Genomic DNA, 23015 nt, shown 5'->3' with positions numbered 1-23015 from the left:
CCTCTTAAATGTTTTAATACCTTTAAAATACTTAAAAACACTTAAAATTATAATAACCCAGTACCCAAATTACCCCTCACTTAGTTGGACCTTTTAAACAAGTCAAACTTGAGTTTTATTTTCGCAGATTTCGTCGGGAAACAAGTCCGCGATGTAGAGGTGTTCCCACAAGTTTTTGGAAGTTAAATTTTGAGACAGTAGAGTTAGTGGTGTCTCCATGACGCGGAGCCACTTTTTTGGCCATTGGTGGAGCAGGTCCGCGATGCGGAGCCACTCCCTCCATGAACAACTTCAAGCTGCCTTGGCAGCTTGTTTGGCCAAGGGTGGGGGTCCTCCTCGGGGACCTTTAGGGTGGTCCCGGGGAGTCGTACCCGAACGTTTTGACCCTAAAAGAATTTATTAAGACATTAGGGTCACCTCCACTGATTTTAGACTTCATACGACACATAAAAACATGCAAGACACACTAGAAACAAACTAGCACGCAAACGACCAGTTTTCGAACGTCTTGAACGTCTCTTTGACGTTTGACTTCAAACTCAACTAAACTGAGCTATAAACTCATTTTCAAACATTTATACAAGTTTATCAACTACTAACACGCATGTGAAGCTCTAATTATTCTATTTCATTTTGAGGGGCGTTACAACACAAGTGTACGTGGTCGTGCAGTTAATATAGTGGCCTTAAAAGAGCCAGATTATTGAACCCAAAAGACTTGTCAATTAATTATTTACTAAATTATACTAATTCTGATTATTTATTCAAGGGAGGATGTCAAAGATGAATATATATTAACTAAACTAAAACTAATGATAACATAAAAAAAACAATTAATTAAGAAAAGATAGATTTTTCAAACAATCAATGAATAAATCGATTTAGGATTAAGATTTAATTAACAATCCTATTTAGCATCAATTTCATCGACTTATTTGATTATCTAGTTGTTGATTCACGGGGTAGATAATATGAACATGATCTCCCGACCTTTGACCATCTACCACAATTGACAATCTAACTACATTTTTGAGCACGGATAAATTGTATAACTATGGAGCATTACGTTGTCTTCCCGTATTTGAACCAAGCAAGGAACCTAGGTATATCCCTATCCTAGACACTAATCAATTCAAGTGATATGCAAGAAAAGATCATGCTCCTTATATTCCACGTTCTATCCCTCTATTCCTCTCTCGAGTTCAAAAGAAGACAATAAATTTACATTAATGGTGGCCAAGCATCAAAATAGTAATTACAAGAATATTAGAACAACTAATATGATAAAAAAGTGTGCCGAATCAAAAATCATCAAACAATCATTTTATAAGTTAACATAATCCTAGAACGAGAAGTTTAACTCCACACAAACATAGAGAAATTACAACGGATCATTCAAAGAAAAGGTGTAAAATAAATAAAAGAAATAAAGGAGAAGAAAATATGAAACCCTAGATAAAAAGTTATTTTCTACATTGTGTCCTCCTCCCCTAATAATTATTCTTATGTACTATTTATAGATGTAGGAAACCCTAAATAAAACAATTGAGTACAAAACAAATTAGGAACCCAAAACCTAATAGAATTAAAATTTTGCGTGCTCTGCACTATCCAACCGCCTCATAGAATTGGGTCCTTCATATGTTGCCACGTGGCAGCTTGTAAAATTCTCGTTCAATTTCAACTTCTTGAATTTGCAATTTGCCGATAAACATACTTTATAATATTATATTCAATTTAATCCATTAAACTGCTTGCTTAATTTTCTTCAATAATCTTCCATCTTTAATTCATTTTAGCTCCAAATTTATTCATCTTTAATTTGTTTTAGCTCCAAATTTCTTCATCTTTACACCAATTTTCTCCTACAAATAAAATATACTATTTAGCATAATCCATAAAATCTATGCACAAAAAGGACAAATAAAAACACTAAATATGAGGCAAATAATGAATAAAAATATGTATTTTTGGCCTCACATCACATTCAGAATAAATTGAAGGCCAAAAAGGTGAGCTAAAGTGATGATCGGCGATTCAGCGAATGGGAAAGGAGAGCTATGTTGAGTTCGTCAACGATGCCTGAAGCTGAGCTAAAAAGTCATGGGAACTAAGGCGAGCAAATGAATACAAAGGCGACTCGCCAAATGTAATTGGTGAGTTCATGCAAGTTTGCCGAAGTAGACAAAACACTTGAGCAAAAATGATGAAGGAAAGGGTGAGGAAAAGACTAAGTTGGTGACTCACCGATCGAGTCTACGAGCTTGACTAACCTCGTCGATCGAGTCTACGAGCCTGACTAACCTCGCCAATCTAACCACATGCTGAATTTTTTGCCATGTTTTGGGGAAAGTATAAATAGTTAGAAAGAGAGAGAAAGTTCATCTTCCACCTTTGGATATTTTTCAGGATAGAGACACTTCTTAGTTTTTGAATTTTGAACAATTTTGTGTAGAAAATTTGGAGTATTTTCGCTAGGTATTTGAAATTGAAGTTGTAATCAACAAACCAAGATGACCGATATTGTTTTCGGTATATTTTCTTTTACTTTTATAATGATTGGCTAAAATCTCAATTCTAGGGGTGTTCAAATGGAAGTGGGTATGGATTAATTTGGTGGAATAGTGTGTTGTTGCCCTTTTTCATGTTGTTTTGTATGGGTTTGAACTAATTGTTGTGTGTTAACTTATGAATTGGGGTTGTAAACTTAGTTCTATTTTAGATCATATTTTGCTTGGAAATGGTGATATGAAGTGAATGATTAGTTCAATGCTTACATATTGAATTTGAAATTCTTGTTTGCTTGAAAAAGGAACTAAGGGTTTCACTTCTAAGTGTTGGGTTTGCTTGAAAGAGAAAACCCAAGTTAAGGTCATGGATTGTTAAGTTGTTTTGACATGGGAGGCTTCGGAGGAAGCTCTATGATGAGCATGTTGCGATTGAAATATGTAATATGTGTCTGAGATTAATCCTGCCTACCTATGAGCATCAACGTTAATGGGCAACCACATCGATCCACGACTTGAAATCTATTCTCATTTCGGCACACTTCTAAACTATTACTCGAATTGCGAAGCACCCGATTTTATTGTTATTGTTGAAATTGGTTACTAAACCACTATAATTAATATTTAGAATTATCCACCCTTGTTATTATTTGCTACGATATATTAGATCATATTTTACCTTCTTTATTGAATTCTTACATATACCACTCCCTGTGAGATTCAAGCCCGACCTAATATGTTGAATAATTATATTGATAATAATCACCTACTCATTGAACAATTATAGGAGTAAATTGCGCATTATCATGTACAAATATTGGAGTATATTGAGATATTTTAATAGCGATTCATTAGCATCAATTGATAAAATATATTGATGGTAGTTTAAGTAGTGAATGTAAACTTTGGTTAAAAAAAAATAGAATTAAAAGTTGTGAATGATAGAAACATGGAATTTTTTTTTGATGATGATATTTAGTTATTTAGGAAAGTGATGATACTAGTGAGAATGAAAGATTGTGGTGGTATCTCTAATATGAAAAAATGGAAAAGTTTGGAGGTATGAAGGAGGAATGAAGTGAAAAAGAAGAAAAAATAGATTTAAAAATAAAATAAAATAAAATAAAATAATGTGTCATTTAAAATGTGATGTGGACCTAATATGTCATTTTTGTGAAGGTTCACACGGTCAAAATGCTTAGTTTGATGAATTTAAGGATTGAATTGATACACAATTACAAGTGTAGACCATTTCGCCTAAATTGAAAAGAAAAGAAAAGAATATTTATCCGCCGGAAGGCGGTGGATCTGAAGTAAAGGGAAAGATGGAGAATGAGAATAGAGTGGGGAAAAGTAAAGATGAGAAGAACAATGGCAACGAGATAAAGAGTTTGTTAGCGTTGAAATCCATATTCTCTTTCAATGGAAAAAAGCGAAACGGTGACAGTGAAGGTGGCAATGATGCACCGCCTTATCAGCCTTTACCTTTTCTATCTTCAATCGCTAATTCTGTTGTCTCTCGTTCTTGCAAGTAAATTCCTTCTCATTCCATCTTTAAATTACTATTTTTTTAAGGATAAGGCATGAGGTTGCAAGCTGAAATTTTGATTAATGCATGTAGAGAAGATGGTTTCAATAATCTACTTAATATGCATGCTATAACAATGTTAATGTTATCATGGCTTTGTAGTATGCATGAGAGTAATGAGCTTAAATTCAAAACTTATCAACTCATCAATAAACTAAGTGGCCCCTCAGGACCTGCAGTCTTTGTTGAATGAGGTCCTGCAGTGATAGAGCTGGAGATTAAGGAAATGGCCCCATAGGAAGTTGGGGAGGTTCATATCCATATAATGCTTGAATAGGAGTGCCCCATATTCAATCTTTCACTTTGTCTATCAGTCTAAGGGTGATAAGCAGTGCTTAGACACAGTTGAGACTTGAGTCACTGATTCCTTGAGTAAATGTTACCGGAATTGACTAGTGAACACCTTATCCTTGTCTGATACCAGAGTGTAGGAAATTCATGTAAGTTTTATTCTCCTCGAGCAATAACTCTGCTACCTGCACAGCTGTAAATTGATGCTGTAGAGTAAGGAAGTGCCTATACTTGGTAAATCTATTAATAACCACTAATATCACATGTTCATCTTGTGACTTGGGTAACCCTTCTATGAGCTTCTGCAGGAAGTTTTAGAGGTCTGCCACAATTTCATCTTTGCTTCTTTTGTACATCTTTTTTCATGACTGGCTAGTAAAACAGATTTGTAGCCTCTTCACAACTGTCCTCCAAGGGCGTTAGTTTACAGGGTCTGTAATTTGTTACCTTCTGCTGGGGTTTTCCCCATGTATATCTTGCCCTTATATCTCAGCACTCCTTGTGACCAGTTACAGTGAGAATTGGCTCCATAATTGACTACAACTGCAGCTATAATCCTTTCAACCTGATCATTCCCTTCATAAATCTTTTCCACCTCCTATCCATGTAGGAGAACACCATAGATTGCATAAGTTTCTCCTTGGTCCTTGGGTATCCTGGATAGTGCATCAGCCACCCTATTTTCAGAACCATTCCCATATTGGATTACATAATTCTGTCCAAGTAATTTAGTTTGGCCTTTCTGCTGAATGACTGTAGTTACCTTCTGCTCCAAGTATTTAAAACTGAAATGGTCACTCTTAATGATGAAATGTCTGCCTTGAATGTACTCAATGTAGTGCCTCCGATGTCCATGGCTGCTATTATTTCCAGTTGTTCCTACTCATACATTGGCTCCTACATGTCTTGGAGCTAGGGGCTTGCTGTAGTAAGCAGTAGTCTGTTTTCTTCAGTTAGTACTGTTCCAATTCTCTGGTGGCTAGTTAGGTGAGCTAACAAAGCCTGGTTTTTCCTCAGTATCTTTCCCATTGGTTTAGCTGTGATCTGATTTAGTATTTCCATTCCTGTATCTCCCTTATGCTCTACCAATTTCCCAAAATGTTTGACTATGATCTTATGGTGATCATAACTGGACAGTGTGTCATCCGATCCCCTCCAAGAACCACATCACAACCTTCAGTTTCAGCAGTCTAAATTTGTCAAGGAACTCGATCCTTTTTGCCTTCTACTATGACGCTTTCACAACTTTGATGACCTAACATTTGATTTCCATCGGCTACTGTTACTCTCAAGGGAATCTCCTCTAATAATTCAGTCACAAGCTCCTTCACAGTTTGGTATTATAGGGTGTTATAATAGCTCCCTCAATCCACAAAACCTTGAGTGATAAGAATCAGGTTACTTGACAAAAAAATAAGAAAATAATGTGCATCCTTTTGTGCAGCCACATGTTCTGCATAACTACTTGGAGTGAAATTAAAAATATGGTAATCTTCATATGTTCTTCTTAAATTCTTAAATCCTTTACTAGTGTCCTTGACTGGAGTAATTATCCCCTTGTGCAGCCACTTGTTTTTCTTATCCACAACAATCATTAGCTTCTCCTGTTCTTGGCCACTGCTTGAGATAAAATGAAGTGACTGATTAGCCTCTCTCTATATCTGAGTTCTTCCTTGAGACGACCAGCAAAACATGTTAAAAGGAAATCTTCTGAAATGGTTGAGTTCCTCATAAGAAGTGATTTGACAAACATTGAAATATAATTTTCACCTTCTCAGTCACATTCGAGGTTCGCTACCATCATACATTGGAAACTGTAAATTAGGTGGATGCTACCTTTGAAATCCATCGTATTAACTTCTCTAGGATATGAGATCCTAGGCCTCAGAAGTTTTTCATCACCCCTGCTGGTTGACTCATTCTTTATGGATGCCTTCCCACCAGAATGGTCAATCATCATACTTAGATGTTCAAACATTTTTATAGTTGAGTTTTGGAACTCCTCCATTTGTTTGGCTTTACCGGATAGCTTAGAGTTCAATATTCATTGTTCTTATCTGTCCCTTTGAATCTCGCCCGTGTATCACCCATGACTGCTTGCATCTTCTTATCTAGCCGCCGATAGTTCTCATCCGCCTGTTTGGATCTCGTTGATTCTGCTCCAGTCATTTGTGCCATTAGTCAAGTTCAGGTTGGTTGCGCTCTTACTGAAAGTAATGGGCTATCAAATTGAGTTCCAAATTTAGCAACTCAGCTAGATTTATCAATAAAATTGGAAATTACTGGAAAATTGAAATGCACCACAATATAGTCTCACAATTCACAGCTGAAACCAGTTCAAAACAATGTCTTGCCGATGAAACTAGAAAGGGCCATAGTCTCTGAAATTGTGCCCATCCGTGACCAGCATAGTTGTTGTAACCTGAAGAACATAATTTGGTAGGAAACAGATGAGGAAAAAACGATGAGAAAAAATGTAGAGGAAAGAGAAGAATCAGATAGAGAGAAGTGCATTAGAAAGGAATGAAAATAGCCAGATTCGACACACCGCATACCTTTGCAGAATAGATCCTAGCCGTCCACTTCATTTATTTAATCAGTAGTTGTGTTTTGTATTACTGTTAAAACTAAAACTAATTACCCTCTAAATGACATCACTTCATTATTTATGTCCCTCCTTTGCTCTTTTCTATCCCAGGTCATTACTGAGAGCGAGAGTGATGAAAACTTTTTGGCTCCTCCAGAATTCATAAGAAGTTGAGTTAGTTTTTTAGGTGCTATCTTGTGTATCAATCAAACCTATGAAGAATAAATTCTACATTTTGTTGATTGAAAAGGAAGCTTACATGCCGGAAATGTTTTCTTGCATATTTGTCTCTGTTTACTTGTAGAGACTCTTGCAATTTGAGGGAGGGACTAGGTGAGTGCTATGGGAATATTGTATGATACAATGGTACCTACCAAGTGAATGGAAAGAATATAGAATGGTTGTTAGGCTAACCATGTTATAAGAGAGTGATTATTGAGATTTTAAGGCCCAACATATCTACAAGGTGAGTTCCAAAGGAACACAAATATTAAGATGGATGATAGATCTGTGGTTATACAAGGTTAAATAATATCAGAACATATCACATCCAATAGAAGGTGCAATTAGCACACATAGAGGATGAAGTGATAGAAGACATTTGAGATAATTTCATCATGTCTTATGTTTATTGAAGATGTTAATAGGAGACAGGTAGATCTAAATCATATGAAAGGAAGTTGTGTCAAAAAGACCTAAAATCTCTCACAGTACATGCGAACTTAGCGAAAACTAAAATACAATGTATGTAAAGGATCTACACATGCAACACCCACTCGGTGGATTAAGTCTTAATAAGATTAGGTTCAATATTTGTTAGGATTTTTCTTTAATATGTCTGGGGATGTCCATAGAAATTATGTAGAATTGCTAGTGTTAAAGAACATCATGTAACTGAATATAGGTATGAAATAGATAAAACAAGAAATGATGTAACCAATTCTCAAAAAAAAATAAAAATAGATACAACAAAAAATGGACTGTGAGAATTCATATAGCGGTCACCAATCTCAAGTAGCTTAAAATGAGGTGGTCTTTTTTTTTTTTTTTCATTTCTAATATCTGAATGATGTATGAAAAATCTCTGGGATTTGGTCAGCTAGCTGTGCTTTGTTGTTTAAATGATCAAACATATTAGTATATAAGGACATTAATCATTAATGATGTTTGTCTGTCACATGATCTCATTGTTATTGAAATTTAAAATCATCCTTAGCCTGTAGGATGCTAGAGAGCATCTGCCTCTTAATCTTCTTTCTTGATGATTGATTAGAGTTGGTGATTGTTCTTGGTTTCATGTTCTCTATGTCACTTTCTAGGGTCCTCATGTCCCTTGAATAGTGTCAACTGTACTGGATAGCTGAGATAAATGTTTGTATCACATTTTATCTATTACTTTTATCTTGAAAAATTTGTATGGTAATATGCTGTCTTCTTTCATAGGAAGTTCTTTTTAATAAATCTTAGAATTTAAATTAGTAATCTTCTAGACCTTAACCATTTTATCTTCTTGTGAATATACACATTATTTTTGCTAAGATGTTTGGTGCCTGTAGATCTTAAAGATCTGCATTCAACTCTAAACTGGGATGTAATTTTGTATAGCAGCCAAGCAGTGTGAGCGAGATACCAAATAGTATCTTACCTACAAGCAAAACGAGAAATCTGTCGTTGTCCTTTCCTTGGAGCTTAGATATTAATTAATGTAAAAGAATTGAGCACTCAAAGAATTGACAATTTAAGCTGTTGTAGTGCCTTCTTTTCTTAAAAGGTATTGGTTAAAAGACATAAAATTCATGTCTACTAACTTCAGCAGGTTTGTTCAATCACTATGAAGGTATAGCTGGTCCTTCTAATGTAAAAGTTTCCAGATCCTCTTTATTTTCTACCTTCTACTGGGAGAGAGCATGCTTGGTGTTTTCTGCCGTACTCTTATATATGTGGCTACCATTTACTATAAGTTTTAGTAAAGCCAAAGACGGATAGGAAATAACGTTTTTCTTCTTCTTTTTAATCAGTTAGGACAATAACTTTTCCACTAAAGCATTTGTTTCGCAAGGTTAGTATCTACTAAACCGTTCGATTCAAAGCCACAACATAATTTGATCAAGCTGTGTGTGTACTCTTCTGGATTGTGTTTTGATAATTTTTTATTGGTATGTAATTTTATTACTATACCTGTATACCAACACTAAGGTAGTGCTTTCAAAATTACATTAAGGGTCTGTTTGGAAAGCCACCAGGTGATTGGAATTGGTGTAATTACTAGGGTAATAATTACCAGCCTAGTAATTACACAACCTAATAATTACTTTGACTTGTTTGTTTGTCACAGTGTAATTACAAGTGTCCTGTTTGGTTGCACAAGTGTAATCATAAGGTTATATTGAATCTTAAAAATAAAAATTAATTATCTAAAATTAAAAATTTATATTAGACAAATACGAGACCTTATAAATTATATTGAATTAAATATTTAAGATATATATTATCTTTTAAGAATATATTAATCAACAATATATGTTCTTAACTAATATTATTGTCAGAAATATAAGGGAAGAATATTATTGAATTGTTGTTGTGTCTACATTATTACATTGAGACCTTATTTATAGACATTAGAATATAATCCTTTACCAAGTAGGATACTATTTACAATTCTTATTTCTATTTGTATTCCTATTCCTATTCTAAATAGGATTGTATAAACCTATTCATGTTCTAAAACTTCCTCTTAAGCTAGTGTATACAATTCATGTACCTAACTTGTTACAAATGTAATTAATACGAGGACCGATGAGGGGCTTGGTGAAATATCTGCAAGTTGATCAGTGGACTCCACAAAATTGACAGTCAATCTCAATGTGCTTGTCTTCACATTAAATACCGGACTTGATGCATAATGTCAGTCAATCTCAATGTGCTTAATCTTCTCATGAAATACTGAATTTGATGCATAATGTCGATAAAACACAGAGTGATAAAATTACAGTGTTGAACAATTACAATGTTGAACTTCCCAAACCAAACTTGCAAAGACTGTTTCAGACCATAGAGTGACTCACATAATCGACATACAAGGCTACTAAACCCCCCCGAGCAACAAAGTGCTCAAAATCTAGTTTAGTATAAAGTATATGAATCGTGTTGGAATCAATACATGAGTCAATTTAAACAAGAAAGTCACCGAAAAAATGGTCGGAACATGCTCATATGCCGAAGTATTAGATTTGATGGTTGAAAGTGGTCACAATCTCAGAAATAAAATTATATGGGTAGGGTCAGAATGATGGCACGTCCCAATTAGAAAATAGAAATTATATAGGTAAGGTCGAATTGATGGCACGACCCTATTGAAAAAGAGATAATATGGGTAGGGTCGGAATGATGACACAACCCTACACAAATTAGATTTGAGGAGTCACCGAAAAGACGAATGGAACTATGCAAATCAAATCTGAGGAGTCACCGAAAAGACACACGGTGCTATGCAACTCAGATATGGGAAGTAGTTCGGAAAATCCACGGTACAACACAAATTAAATATGAAAAGTAGTCCGGAGAGATGCGGTGCTACGCAAATCAAGTATGCAAAAAAGGTAGTCACCAGAAGGATGGCACGGTGCTACACAAATTAAATATGAAAAAGTAGTCATCGGGAAGATGGCACAGTGCTACAAAAATTAGATATGAGAAAGTAGTCACCAAAAACATGGCACGGTGCTACATAAATTAAATATGAAAAAGTAGTCACCGAAAAGGTGGCACAGTGCTACACAAATACCGACGGATATGGGGTCGACACAAAGCAGCCCTAGACAGTCACCGATAATTGATGCACGGTGACCTGTCTGGCTGAGTTTTCTTCCCTTGAATATGTTCATGCCTATAACATTGATCCAACTTTTGTTAACATTATCATTGACCAGACGGGCAATATATATGAGTAATAGCCACCTGTCGGCAGCGGAAGCTCTTTGATTCTCTACCAAGATCGTAGAGGCTCTGATACCATGTGAGAAATATAAGGGAAGAATATTATTGAATTGTTGTTGTGTCTACATTATTACATTGAGACCCTATTTATAGACATTTAGAATATAAACCTTTACCAAGGAGGATACTATTTACAATTCCTATTCCTATTCTAAATAGGATTGTATAAACCTATTCATGTTCTAACAATTATAAAAAAAATAATTGATTTATTTTTCAAATAGTATATATTAATTAAATTAATAATAGGCAGGACAACTTACTTTAGCAGTTTAACTTTACATATAATTATTTACCCCCATAATCTCATTTGAAATGAATTTAATATCACCTTAAGATTATAATACCAGTCTCACAGTGGCAAGTGCATCTCACACGCGCCATGTCATCGACACATCAGTGCCACGTCAATGCCACCTTGAAAATTATTTAAATTTTGACTTTTTAGTTCTTTTGTTATTTCTTTTTATTTAACAATTTTAGAAAGGAAAAAAATTAAGAAAAAATGAGGATTAATCTAACATTAAAAAAAATTCAAGTTCATCACCATTAATACAAACACTGCCATAAATAGTGATTTTGAAGCAACAATTTTCAACACCAACAATCTTCTCTTTTCAATTTTAAAAATTAGTAATATCAATTTTGATTTAGATCTTGAAAAAAAGAAGACCCTCTTCTTGAAATCGAAATTGATGAGTGAGATCAAAAGTAAAGAAAAAAATGGGGGGGGGGGGGGGGGGGTTCGACAACGATGGAGAAAAAGGTGAGAAAGATGGTGATTGAAGGTAGGGAGGTTTGGAGCTGGAGAAAGAGGGTGGGGTGTGGGGTTCGAAGAACAAGAAATGGGGTGGGGAGTTTCAAAAAAGAACAAAGGGGGGGGGAGGTTGTTTCGAATAAGAAGAGTGAGGTGATGCAATGGTGGCTGAAGGCGGTAGGGAGTGGTGGGGTGTGGGGAAGAAGAAAGGGTAGGGTTGCTAGTAGCTAAGGGTTGGGTGGTGGGGTGTGAGGAAGATGAAGAATGAAAAATAATATTGGTTGAAAAGAAAAAAAGGGACCCACTTAAATATTTTCTCTTTAATTTTTTGCCAATACGCACTTTTATTTTTTTAATTTGCCACATCAGCGATTTGGGTGCATTTAAATTCACTTGATATGAGATTGGGGGGGGGGTAAAGAATTACACGTAAAGTTAAAGTGATAAAGTAAGTTGTCTTGCCAAGTTTAGGTTTTTTTTATGTGTTTTCTTGTTTACAAAAAGATTAATACTATAAATATAACGTTAAAAATTATGAAAATATTTGACAAAAAATAATATATCAAGTCTAACTAAAAAATTAATGACTTGCAGTATGAAATATTAAGTTAATACTACTAAAATAAAAATGAAATTGAAAATATAACATAAGATCTAAATCTGAAAAGAAATTTAATGTACTACTCTTATGTCAAATTTGAACATAACATACATAAATGTGAGTTAAAAGGAAAGAAAAACATAAATCTATAACTTTATTTAACAATTAGTTTTCCTTCAATTTAAAAATTAGAATATTAACAAAATCCTGCTAATGAAAATAAATAAATATAGAATAAATAAATAAAATAGATAATATGAAAAATCTCATGGAATCACAAGAAGTAAAGGTTGAGAATGAGAAGGAAATGAAATATAAATAATAAAAATAAAAATAAAAATATTTTTAGAATAATAAAAAAAAAGAATTCAAAATAAATTAAAAAAAAAAAAGAAATTAAAAAGTAATCAGCTTGTAATTACACCGTGTAATTACTAGCAATTCAGAGCCCTTCGTTGAGAATTGGAGAGTGTAATTACCTATTGCCAATTACACTCAGGTAAGTAATTACATGGCCAACCAAACAGGCCAGGCAGTGTAATTACACCAAATTACACTAAATCTAATTACCAGGGTAGCTTTCCAAACAGACCATAAGAGTCTAGACGAAATCCTTTCACCACTGCAAGGAGTCTCATATTCAAAATATCATCTAACATGTTAACATGAATCAAGCAACAACTGTAGAGATTTTGAAGACATATCTATACAAAATATATGATAGTCTATTCCATCAAAAATCTGTTGTTGCTATCTATCAACACTGTCCATATAATGCAAATGATAATTGCATAAAAGTTAATGTGAGAAATATAGAAAAAGAATATTATTGAATTATTGTTGTTTACATTATTACATTGAGACCCTATTTATAGACCCTAGAATACAATCCTTTACCAAGTAGGATACTATTTAGTATTCCTATTTCTATTTCTATTCCTATTCCTGTTCTAATAGGATTGTATAAACTTATTCCTATTCTAGTAGGACTGTATAAACCTATTCATATTCTAACAGTTAAAATCAACGTGAAGGGGAATTGTTCTCCAATCTGGACTCTGCATCTTCTTTATCCCGGGACCTGCCAGCTGCATAATGCCTTTTTTAATCTTCCTTCCTATATTACTGCACCCCCCAAACAAGTTCTGAGACATACACCAAAGAGGCCAGGTCTGGTGCCACTGTAGAAGAAGATGGTTCACAGATTCTATTGGAGATTTACTTAATAGCACCTATGCGTAAACTGAATGCTCATTCTTTGTAGATTATCTTATGTAGGCACACAAAATTTGATGCTGTCTTCAGATTTGTCAGCAACTTTGTGACAAGATTTCACAGGAAACCTCCATCTGCCTTGCCTGTAAATGGAAAAGAATCTGCCCAATCAGCTTGGCTACTACAACCTCCAACTTCTTAAACAATAAATTGACTCTACCAATTTCTATATATAAAGTATTCCTTATGAATTTTCAAAAGATTATAGATTTCTGCTTACTGCATGTTCTTCTGCTCTGTTCATGATTGTAAAGATATGACACTTGAGCCTAGCTAAACCCCAAAAGCTAGCTCACGAGGCTCGGATTCCGCAGGTCCGCATAAGCAGACCACCAATCCATTCCTCAACCAATGTGGGACTCTAACCCACTCTAACGACCCCCTTCACGTCCAAGAATACTGGAGCGTGGACAATATAACATGGGGCCCCTATTAGGGAAGAACTTGGCTCTAATGCCATATAAAAATATTACACTGGGGCCTAACATAATCCCAAAAGCTTGTTTAGGAGGGGAGGAATACCTAAGTACATCTAAGCAGACCACCAGTCCATTTCCCAACCTATGCGGGACTCTAACAATAATCCATAGACAAACTAAACAACATTTTAATTGCATCCTAAGCCTCTCTGAGAAGACTTCGATGATATATTTTTTCTTTTGTACCTTGTTTCTATAGAAATCAAACAAGAGGTGACCTGATGAAAATCTTGCCACGATGCCACTAGAGTTCTTATATTTCCTGTAAGCTAGGATATTGGTTTATGATATATCTTATTACTTATTGTCTATCGTGCCTCAACTGCAGGATATTGCAGGTAGAGATTGAAGAGTTGCAACATCAATTTGATTCAGATCTTGTTGATGATGTTAAACAACCCATAGTGTATGCAAGGAACTTTCTGGAATTTTGTTCCTTCCAAGCTCTTCAAGTTGTAACCACCCGTCCTGATTATCTGAGCGATAAGGAATTCCGTCGGTTGATGTTCGACATGATGCTAGCATGGGAGGTCCCTGGTGTTGGAAATCAAGTACTAAACTATATGAGATATACTCTATTTCAAGATTGCTTTCTTTTCTAAATTCCGCTTGCTATGCCATAGATTTGGCTGTCCATTTGAAAGTCTTAACTGTCTGACAATACCGTCATGGAGATGTCTTCACAGGAAACTGCTGCTTCTGATAAGAGGGAAGTGGAGGATGAAGATAGCTGGTCATTGTTTTATTCGGATTCCACAGACATGGCTGTTCAGGTGGTGATTGATTTAACATTTTCCTTTATTTAGTACTCCTTATGTCTCAATTTATGTGATGCATTTTCCTTCTCAGTCTGCCCCAAAGAGGATGATACTTTTCTATATTCATAAACAGTTTTTACATTAAACTTCCCATTTACCTTAATGAGATGATTTTTAGCCACACAAATATCTATGACTTGTTTTAGACCACAAAGTCTTAAAAATCTTGCTATGTTTCGAAACTCGACGTAGTGAACGTGCATCACATATAATGGAACAGAGGGAGTAACTATTTTTGGAGTAAAATTTTTTAGATTTCTACTTTTTATCTCTGACAGAAAGTGTATACCTCCACTATAGAAGGTTCTATCCTCATTGAAGGTCATAGAAATAAAAAGCCGTTTATAACTAAAGAAAGAAAAATATGTTGTTTCTTGTGGTTGCATTGAATTGCAAAAAAACTTTCTCAGAAGGGGTATCATATGATTTTGTCCTGAAAATTTTCAACAGGCTTTTATTTATCCATTTATTTCTCGTCTCTTGTCAGGTTGATGATAAAAAGACAGTTGGTGAAGAATCATTTTCACGAATTGCTCCTGCTTGTGCTATTATTGCAGACATTATAACAGTTCACAATCTTTTCGATGTCCTAGCAAGTTCATCAGGTCACCGGCTCCATTTTCTTATATACGACAAGTACCTTCGGAGTCTTGAAAAGTATGCTTCATTACTTGAGCATTAATTGCTGGACTCCACTTTACCTTTTTGTTCTTTGGGTACTTTACTTTCTCACAAAAGATTGAAATCAAGCTGGTTACAGATCTTTTGAGATTACAGTCAAACCTCCTTATAGAGGCAGGGTTTGAATGAAAATTTTATGGCTGCTATAGTGAAGTGACATTATATATTATACTGACATTTGACGTTTTGATCTCATTTATCTGTTATAAACAAAATTACCCTAATTTTTTTTTAATGATTTTGTGCCAAGAAGAAGAAATGTATTTGTTAACCAAAAATATAGAAAGAGTATGAATGTAAAAAAGGCAAAGACCAATAGTTTTTTCTCCTGAAGTAATGACCATAGCTTCTGGGAACCATTTGAGTACAATTTTTTTCCCTTTTGGATATTTGTACTTGAAATTTACTATGTGTATGACATTATTCATTAATGATGATTATGATAAATATTTTAATATTTATTCTTATATATTAAAAAATGACAAAAGTCCCACATTGGTGATTAATGAGATGGGTGGACTAAGGCTTGGGCAATCCTCCTCCCTTTTGAGCTAGCTTTTGGGGTGTGAGTTAGACCTAAGACCTAATTTAACATTATACATAATATATTTTTTACGAAGTAATATTACACAATATTTGAATGACTGTTATAAAGGGGTAATTTTAGAAAGATTATACTGCTACTACGAATGCCACTGCTATTGTAAGTATAATGCTGTTATAGAGAAGTAAAATATAACATGAATAATCGGTTCTGAAGAAAATCAGGCCCTTATAGTGAAATTTTGTTATAACGAGGTTTGACTGGTTGATTGAATTTCTCCTGATGCTCGAAGGATGGTAAAGCATTAGTTTGATCTAACTTGGAAAGCTGCTTAAGGACAGACATTGTTTAATATGAAAAGTTCATATATAGTGATACCGCATAGCTAGAAATCTCGGGTATGCCATTTTGCATTTTCTTCAGTATGTTGTTTTTCAATCTTGATGATCTTTGGGATCATTGTCATGCTTCTCCTAGCTCCATTATTGCAACAATTCACACATCCCCCAAAGTCGTTGGCTCTTTGGAAGAAAATATTCCTGCATTTGTCCCACTTCTCCTTCTCCTGCAAAGTTTGCCTGTACCTTTTTGAAGTTTGCTGTAGGACTTAATCAGGCAGATAAACATTGAGGTGTTAATCAGAGTTCGATTAACATAGTTCATCTTCCTTTGACCCACCTGTATCAGCAATCTATCTCAATTTTGCATTATAGTGATCTAAAACGACCTGTTCCGGTGACGAAAGTTAGAGTGAAGGGGGAGAGTCTCTCACTCTAGCAAACTATTTTCTAATTTTCTATTCTGAATTTGGTCCAAATGTAAGTTTTATTGGTTAAGGTATGGTTAGCATATACTAGAGAGGAATTCCTATGGTTATGGAATAGCTATCCTATTTATGAAATTAATTATATTAACAAAAGCATCAGACAAAACTTTTTGTGATTCTGGCCTTATAATATATATTATAAGGCTGTGATTGGTCCAAAGGGCGGGTCACAGACAGATTTCTCGGTTATCAAAAAAAATAAAAATTTTATATTATAAAATATATGATTTAAGTTTTCCGTCAGGAGGAAAAAATCAGATATTTGTCTCCGGTTGGGTGCTGTCTCTCCCACCCTCCTGTGTTAGCAGAACCGTCATGAGAATTATGTTTTTGAGGAGCTGTAATACATTGTTTGGATGCACTTGTAAACTTGCTTTTGATATGAAGTCTTGGTATATCCAGAGTAAATCTGGGGCTTGATGAATGATTACTAATAAGTTATTTCCTCATTCCTTTTCATACTGCAGGGTGATAAAGGCGGTCCAGAATTTCAGTGGACCTCAATTGGTGTCCAACCTTTCACTTGCAGAGGAAGAGATAGTGCTAGAGGTGGATGGTACAGTTCCCACACAACCAGTTTTGGAACATATTGGAATATCTGCATGGCCTGGTAAGCCATAGCCGTTTTTTTCTCGAAGGATGATTGTATATCTGATGCTTTGAATACTATAACTCTACTAAAATCATCTATGATAGTTTATTTCTTTTGAAATATGAAACAAAAGATGCTTTTGAATTTTAATGACTTCCTCTGCTCTGAAAATTTAAAATTGCATATAAATGAAGGAATTTCTGATAACAATTGTTTTGCAAATGACAGTTTCTTGTTGTGGACGCATTTGTGGGTAAGACATATGTGCGACAGAAAGCCAAAGCCGAATAAATTAAGAATTTAATTATATTGTTAGTAGTTTTCTTATTATTCTAGAATAGGAAGAGTTTGATTGTGTTATTAGTAGTTTTTTATTAGTCTAGAATAGGATTTATGTTTCCTAGTTTCATAAGGCTTCCTATTGCTGGAACAAGATTCCTATTTAAAGGAGGATTTGAGGAATAAGAAGTACGCAGATTTTCAACCAAAAACAAGAGATAAGAGTTTTCTCTTCCATTGAACTCTAAGGTTTTAGCTTCCCTTGACAAGTTGAATTTCTATATACAAATATAGGTCGATCTAGGAATTCGAACAAGGCAAGGGAAAATCAAAGGCAATTGATTTTGATATTCCTGTTCATCGTCCTGTGATTGTGACGAACAATATTCGTCCACTCACCAGTGCAAACGACTTTTCTGGTTGGAATCGGATGATTCGGTTGACAATGCAATTCCGGAAGTGCTAGATGACTGCCCGGAATTTTTTTTACATGCAATTACTAGTCAAAGGCATGCACAAACTATGCAATTCTCTCCTCTCATTACTGGACAGCACATGCTTTGTCTTATTGATTTTGGAAGTACCCACAATTTGAAAAGGTCTATAGCTTCTAGTTGATTACTCCTTGATATTTTCTCCTAGCACAACAACAGAATCTCCATTGCTAATGGCGAGAAGGTTCCATGCTTGGGGATCTTCACAAGGGTAACAATTTCTATTGGTGAACATAGCTTTATTGTAGGCCTTTACATTATTCCCTTGGGTGGATTTGATATTGTTTTGGGAGTTAAGTGGTTATAGTCCTTGGGTCCTATACTTTGGGATTTTGCGGCACTTACTATGAGTCTTTTGGTGGAAGGGAAATCAATGTTGATTCAGGCACAACAACGGTATTGTGGGAAGGCTTTGCATCTGGCAACTACTAATGAGCAGCGACTGGAATACCTTTTGTCCGAGTTGGATGATCTGTTCCAGGAACCTATGAGTTTACCACCATTGAGACAATGTGACCACCACATCAGTTTGCTGCCCGGAACAGGCCCTATAGTTGTCCGTCCTTATCGATCCCCTCATCGGCAAAAGGATGAGATTGAGAAGCAATGTAATCAGATGTTGCAATTGTGATAATATTTGGGAAAAATATTATTGAATTGTGTATCTAAATTGTTACATTGAGACCCTATTTATAGACACTACATTGGAATCCTTTTCCAACTAGGATTCCTATTCCTATTCTAAGTAGGAATGTATATACTTATTTGTATTCTAACACTCCCCCTCAAGCTAGTGCATACAAATCATATGTACCTAGCTTGTTACAGATGTAATTAATACGAGGACCTGTGAGGGACTTGGTGAAGATATCTGCAAGCTGATCATTTGACTTAACAAATTTCGTAACAATATCTCCTGACAGTATCTTTTCTCTAACAAAGTGACAGTCAATCTCAATGTGCGTGTGTAGTCCTTTCATGAAACACTATGAAAACACTGGATTTGATGCGATATGAAGAGCTGCTTGATTATCACACACAAGTTCCATCTGATCAATTTCGCCAAATTTTAGTTCTCCGAACAACTGTTTGATCCAAACTAGACAAGTTGCTGCCGCCATTGCTCGATATTCTGATTCTGCACTAGATCAAGCAACCACACTCTATTTCTTGCTCTTCCACGACACCAAATTACCTCATACTAAAACACAATATCCGAATGTCGAACGTATTAGAGGGTGTTCCTACCCAACCAGCGTCTGTATATCCAGTGATTTGCTCATGGCCTTGATCCTCAAGGAGTAGTCCTTTACCAGGAGCTGACTTTATATATCGCAGAATACGAACAACTGCTTTCCAATGACTATCACAAGGGGAAGTCATAAACTGACTTACAACACTCACATGAAAAGAGATGTCAGGTCTAGTCACTGGGAGATAATTCAACTTTCCAAGCCGTCTATACCTTTCAGGATTACTAAGTGGCTCCCCCTGTCCTAGAAGGAGTTTAATATTCGGATCCATAGGAGTGCCAATAGGTCTACATCCTGATCCCATCACCGGTCTCCTTAAGAATGTCTAAGGCATACTTGTGTTGAGAAATAATACCTGATCTAGACAGAGCAACCTCAATACCTAGAAAATATTTCAATCTGCCAAGGTCTTTAGTCTGGAAGTGCTGAAAGAGATGCTGCTTCAAATTGGTGATGCCATCTTGATCATTACCAGTGATAACGATATCATCAACGTAAACAACCAAATAGATACACTGATTTGGTGCAGAATGCCGATAAAACACAGAGTGATCAGCTCCACTACAAGTCATGCCAAACTGCAGAATTACTGTGCTGAACTTCCCAAACCAAGCTCGAGGAGACTGTTTCAGACCATAGAGTGACCTACATAATTGACATACAAGGCTATTAGACTCCCCCTGAGCAACAAAACCAGGTCGTTGCTCCATATAGACTTCTTCCTCAAGGTCGCCATGGCGATAATGGCGACAAAGGTGAGAGGCGAGAAAGGCATCGCCTTTTGTATTTTCTTAAAAAGGGCGTACAAATTTAGGGTTTTAAAAGTTAAAATGTAATTTTAGGGTTTTCTTTTCAAATTTGCACAGTTGCACTCTTATACTGTGACTGCTACTCCAACCAGTCGACTCGACTAGACTTTTTCAGGACCAGCCAGACATTTCTAGCAACTCCAAAGTCCAACAAATATACATTTCTTCTTTTCTCCTTCAAATTTCTTTTTCCTCTATTTCTTATTCCTTCTTCTTCAGACTTCAGAGTTCTACCTCTATGTTTATCTCACTGTTTTGACTTATGTTGTGTTTTTTTCTCAAGACTTTTAATATGTACTATATATTTTTTAGTTTTTGAATTGAATATTTGTTAATATGTTTTTTCTATTGAGATTGTGATTATTTATATGCAATTAAATATTTTATTTTTTTGGTATTAATTGGAGCCGCACTTCAAAAAGGCGAACGCCTCGCCGCTCGCTCACCCTGTTGCAAGGCAGACCCTTGTCGCCTTTTGTCACCTTTCGCCATCCAAAACACCGCGACTAGTACTATGACTGACACTAACAAGCCTAAACCTTCGCAAAGCAAGACAACAATCTACCCTAGCTTTCTACCCTAATAGGCGACCTCCACTCCTTTCTATCTAGATTCATGTCCGTAGTAATAAGAAGTTGCATCACTTCCTGTCTAATCACCTCTTCCAATACTTTTTTGGCCTACTTCTACCCCTCCGCATAAGCCCAGCATCCATTCTCTCACACCTTCTTACTGGGGCGTCCGTGCACCTCATCTTCACATGCCCAAACCATCTCAGCTTCGCTTCCCTCATCTTGACCGCCACAACAGCCACTCCCACCTTCTCCCGAATACCTCATTCCTTATCTTGTCGCTCCTAGTATGCCACACATCCATCTTAGCATCCTTATCCCCGCAACATGCATCTTTAGGACATGTGAGTGGTTGACTGGCTAGTACTCGGTATACAACTAGGACGGTCTAATCACCATTTAATAGAACTTACTTTCAAGTTTAGTGTAACGACCCGAGAGAACTCCCTAGTCGTTACCGGCGTATTCGACCTCTCGGAGGTCTTATACAAGCCCTTAGCATTCGTCATAGCATTTATAATAGAAAAATAGCGGAAAATTTCAAACTTTTTCATAATATAACACAAGACTTGAACTGTCACCTCATTTAAACCTTTAATACAAAATCGGAGTACTACGTCTCAAGGTAGCCATCTTAAAACACGACTACAACACAAGAGGGACACAACCCTTACAATAAATACAAAAGAACTACTATCTAGTACATAGAACTTAAGGAAGTTCTTTAACATAAAGGTCTTTGAATCTTTAAGGACACACCCGAACTTAGGAATAGTAAGCCAAGCTCATCATTTCTAGGAAAGGCCCTTTAGCCACCACCACCTACACTTGATGTAAAAAGATGAAGAAGAATGGTGTAAGTACAAGAATGCACCGAGTATGATAACCATGCAAAAACATGCTTTTAAAAGGACATTTAGTTGGAAACCATGCATCATGCCTTTTTAGAGAAACTTCAAGAACATTTAGCACAATAGGAACAATATAAACCACATACATCATCATACACATGGAAACCATTGATTAGCACATAGAGTCACTTATAACATTTTAGACACATTCAATGCATACAATACATTACCTTCCTCTTTATCTTAACTCCTTTCCTCAAGCAACCCTTAGGGAATACTTGGTGCAATGCATCACCTTAAGGTTACCAAAGGTGAACTTATATATAGCCTTCATCAACCTAACCACATATATTCATAGAGTCATAAGCACACCATTTAACATTAGACATAAGACCAACATACTTCATAACATCATATAAGGACTCATTCATTTACTACAACATTAGTCATAACCCATTTAGTTCATACCATAGGTAAACCACCCTCACAACCCCTTCACAAGCTCACTTGTGCAATGTACACATAGAGTCCCATACCCCCACATATACTAAGCAAACCCATTAAGAAGTCATAAGTGTAATTCACATACATAAACATACTTCATGTCTTGACATAAGTAAAGTAAACCTTAACATGCTTTCATATTAACATATATAGACCATAATATTCATTACATAAAGAGCCTAATCATAACCTACCTTAGAGTATGCTTGTGCAATGTCTAAGTAGGGTCCATAGTCCTACCTACACTAAGTAACTCTTCAAGAAATCATGACTAGAGTTCATATTATTATCTTAGTTCATTTCTTAACTTTCAGGAGACATTGCCATAACCGACATAGACCATGTGAGCTACATGGAATCCGGTGTTCTACTCCCACACCGAAAAGAGAGGGTACTACTTGCCAAAGTAGGACCTACATACATAATAGCTATCTAGTGGATCCACTAAGCTAAGACCTACGGGGGCACGTAGTTATGGAACAAGGAGATTGCTACTAGAAAACCTTGACTTACTAAGCGTGGAGGTTTCCATCTCATGAGACAACATCTATGTTGGGAACCCGGACTTGCTAAACGTGAAGGTTCTCTTGTGGGAAGCCGGACTTGCTAAACGTGAAGCCCCCACTCTCATTTTTCATGTTCACTCGGTGCTAAGATCCAACTCCCTTTTTAAACATCTTTAAGCCTTTATTTAACATTAGTTCATAAAGT

The 23015-nt window shown here is 35.7% G+C and overlaps 1 protein-coding gene across 2 annotated transcripts in view; it reads left to right on the top strand.

The window, feature by feature from the left end:
- The first annotated feature begins 3707 nt into the window (after positions 1-3707).
- Positions 3708-23015, top strand: part of LOC102581063 (uncharacterized) — a 28781-nt gene continuing 9473 nt past the window's right edge. For both annotated transcript variants that reach the window (XM_006346606.2, XM_015308389.1), the window contains exons 1-5: positions 3708-4038; positions 14410-14632; positions 14768-14854; positions 15387-15556; positions 17418-17560. In XM_006346606.2, the coding sequence (XP_006346668.1) occupies positions 3833-4038; positions 14410-14632; positions 14768-14854; positions 15387-15556; positions 17418-17560 (829 nt within the window). In that variant the 5' untranslated portion in view covers positions 3708-3832. The remainder of the gene's footprint in view (positions 4039-14409; positions 14633-14767; positions 14855-15386; positions 15557-17417; positions 17561-23015) is intronic.

This window comes from Solanum tuberosum, unplaced genomic scaffold (genome assembly GCF_000226075.1).
Source record: "Solanum tuberosum cultivar DM 1-3 516 R44 unplaced genomic scaffold, SolTub_3.0 scf00082, whole genome shotgun sequence".
Taxonomy (NCBI): Eukaryota; Viridiplantae; Streptophyta; class Magnoliopsida; order Solanales; family Solanaceae; genus Solanum; species Solanum tuberosum.
Note: the sequence above shows the minus strand (reverse complement) of the source record. Positions and strands in the feature narration are given on the sequence as shown.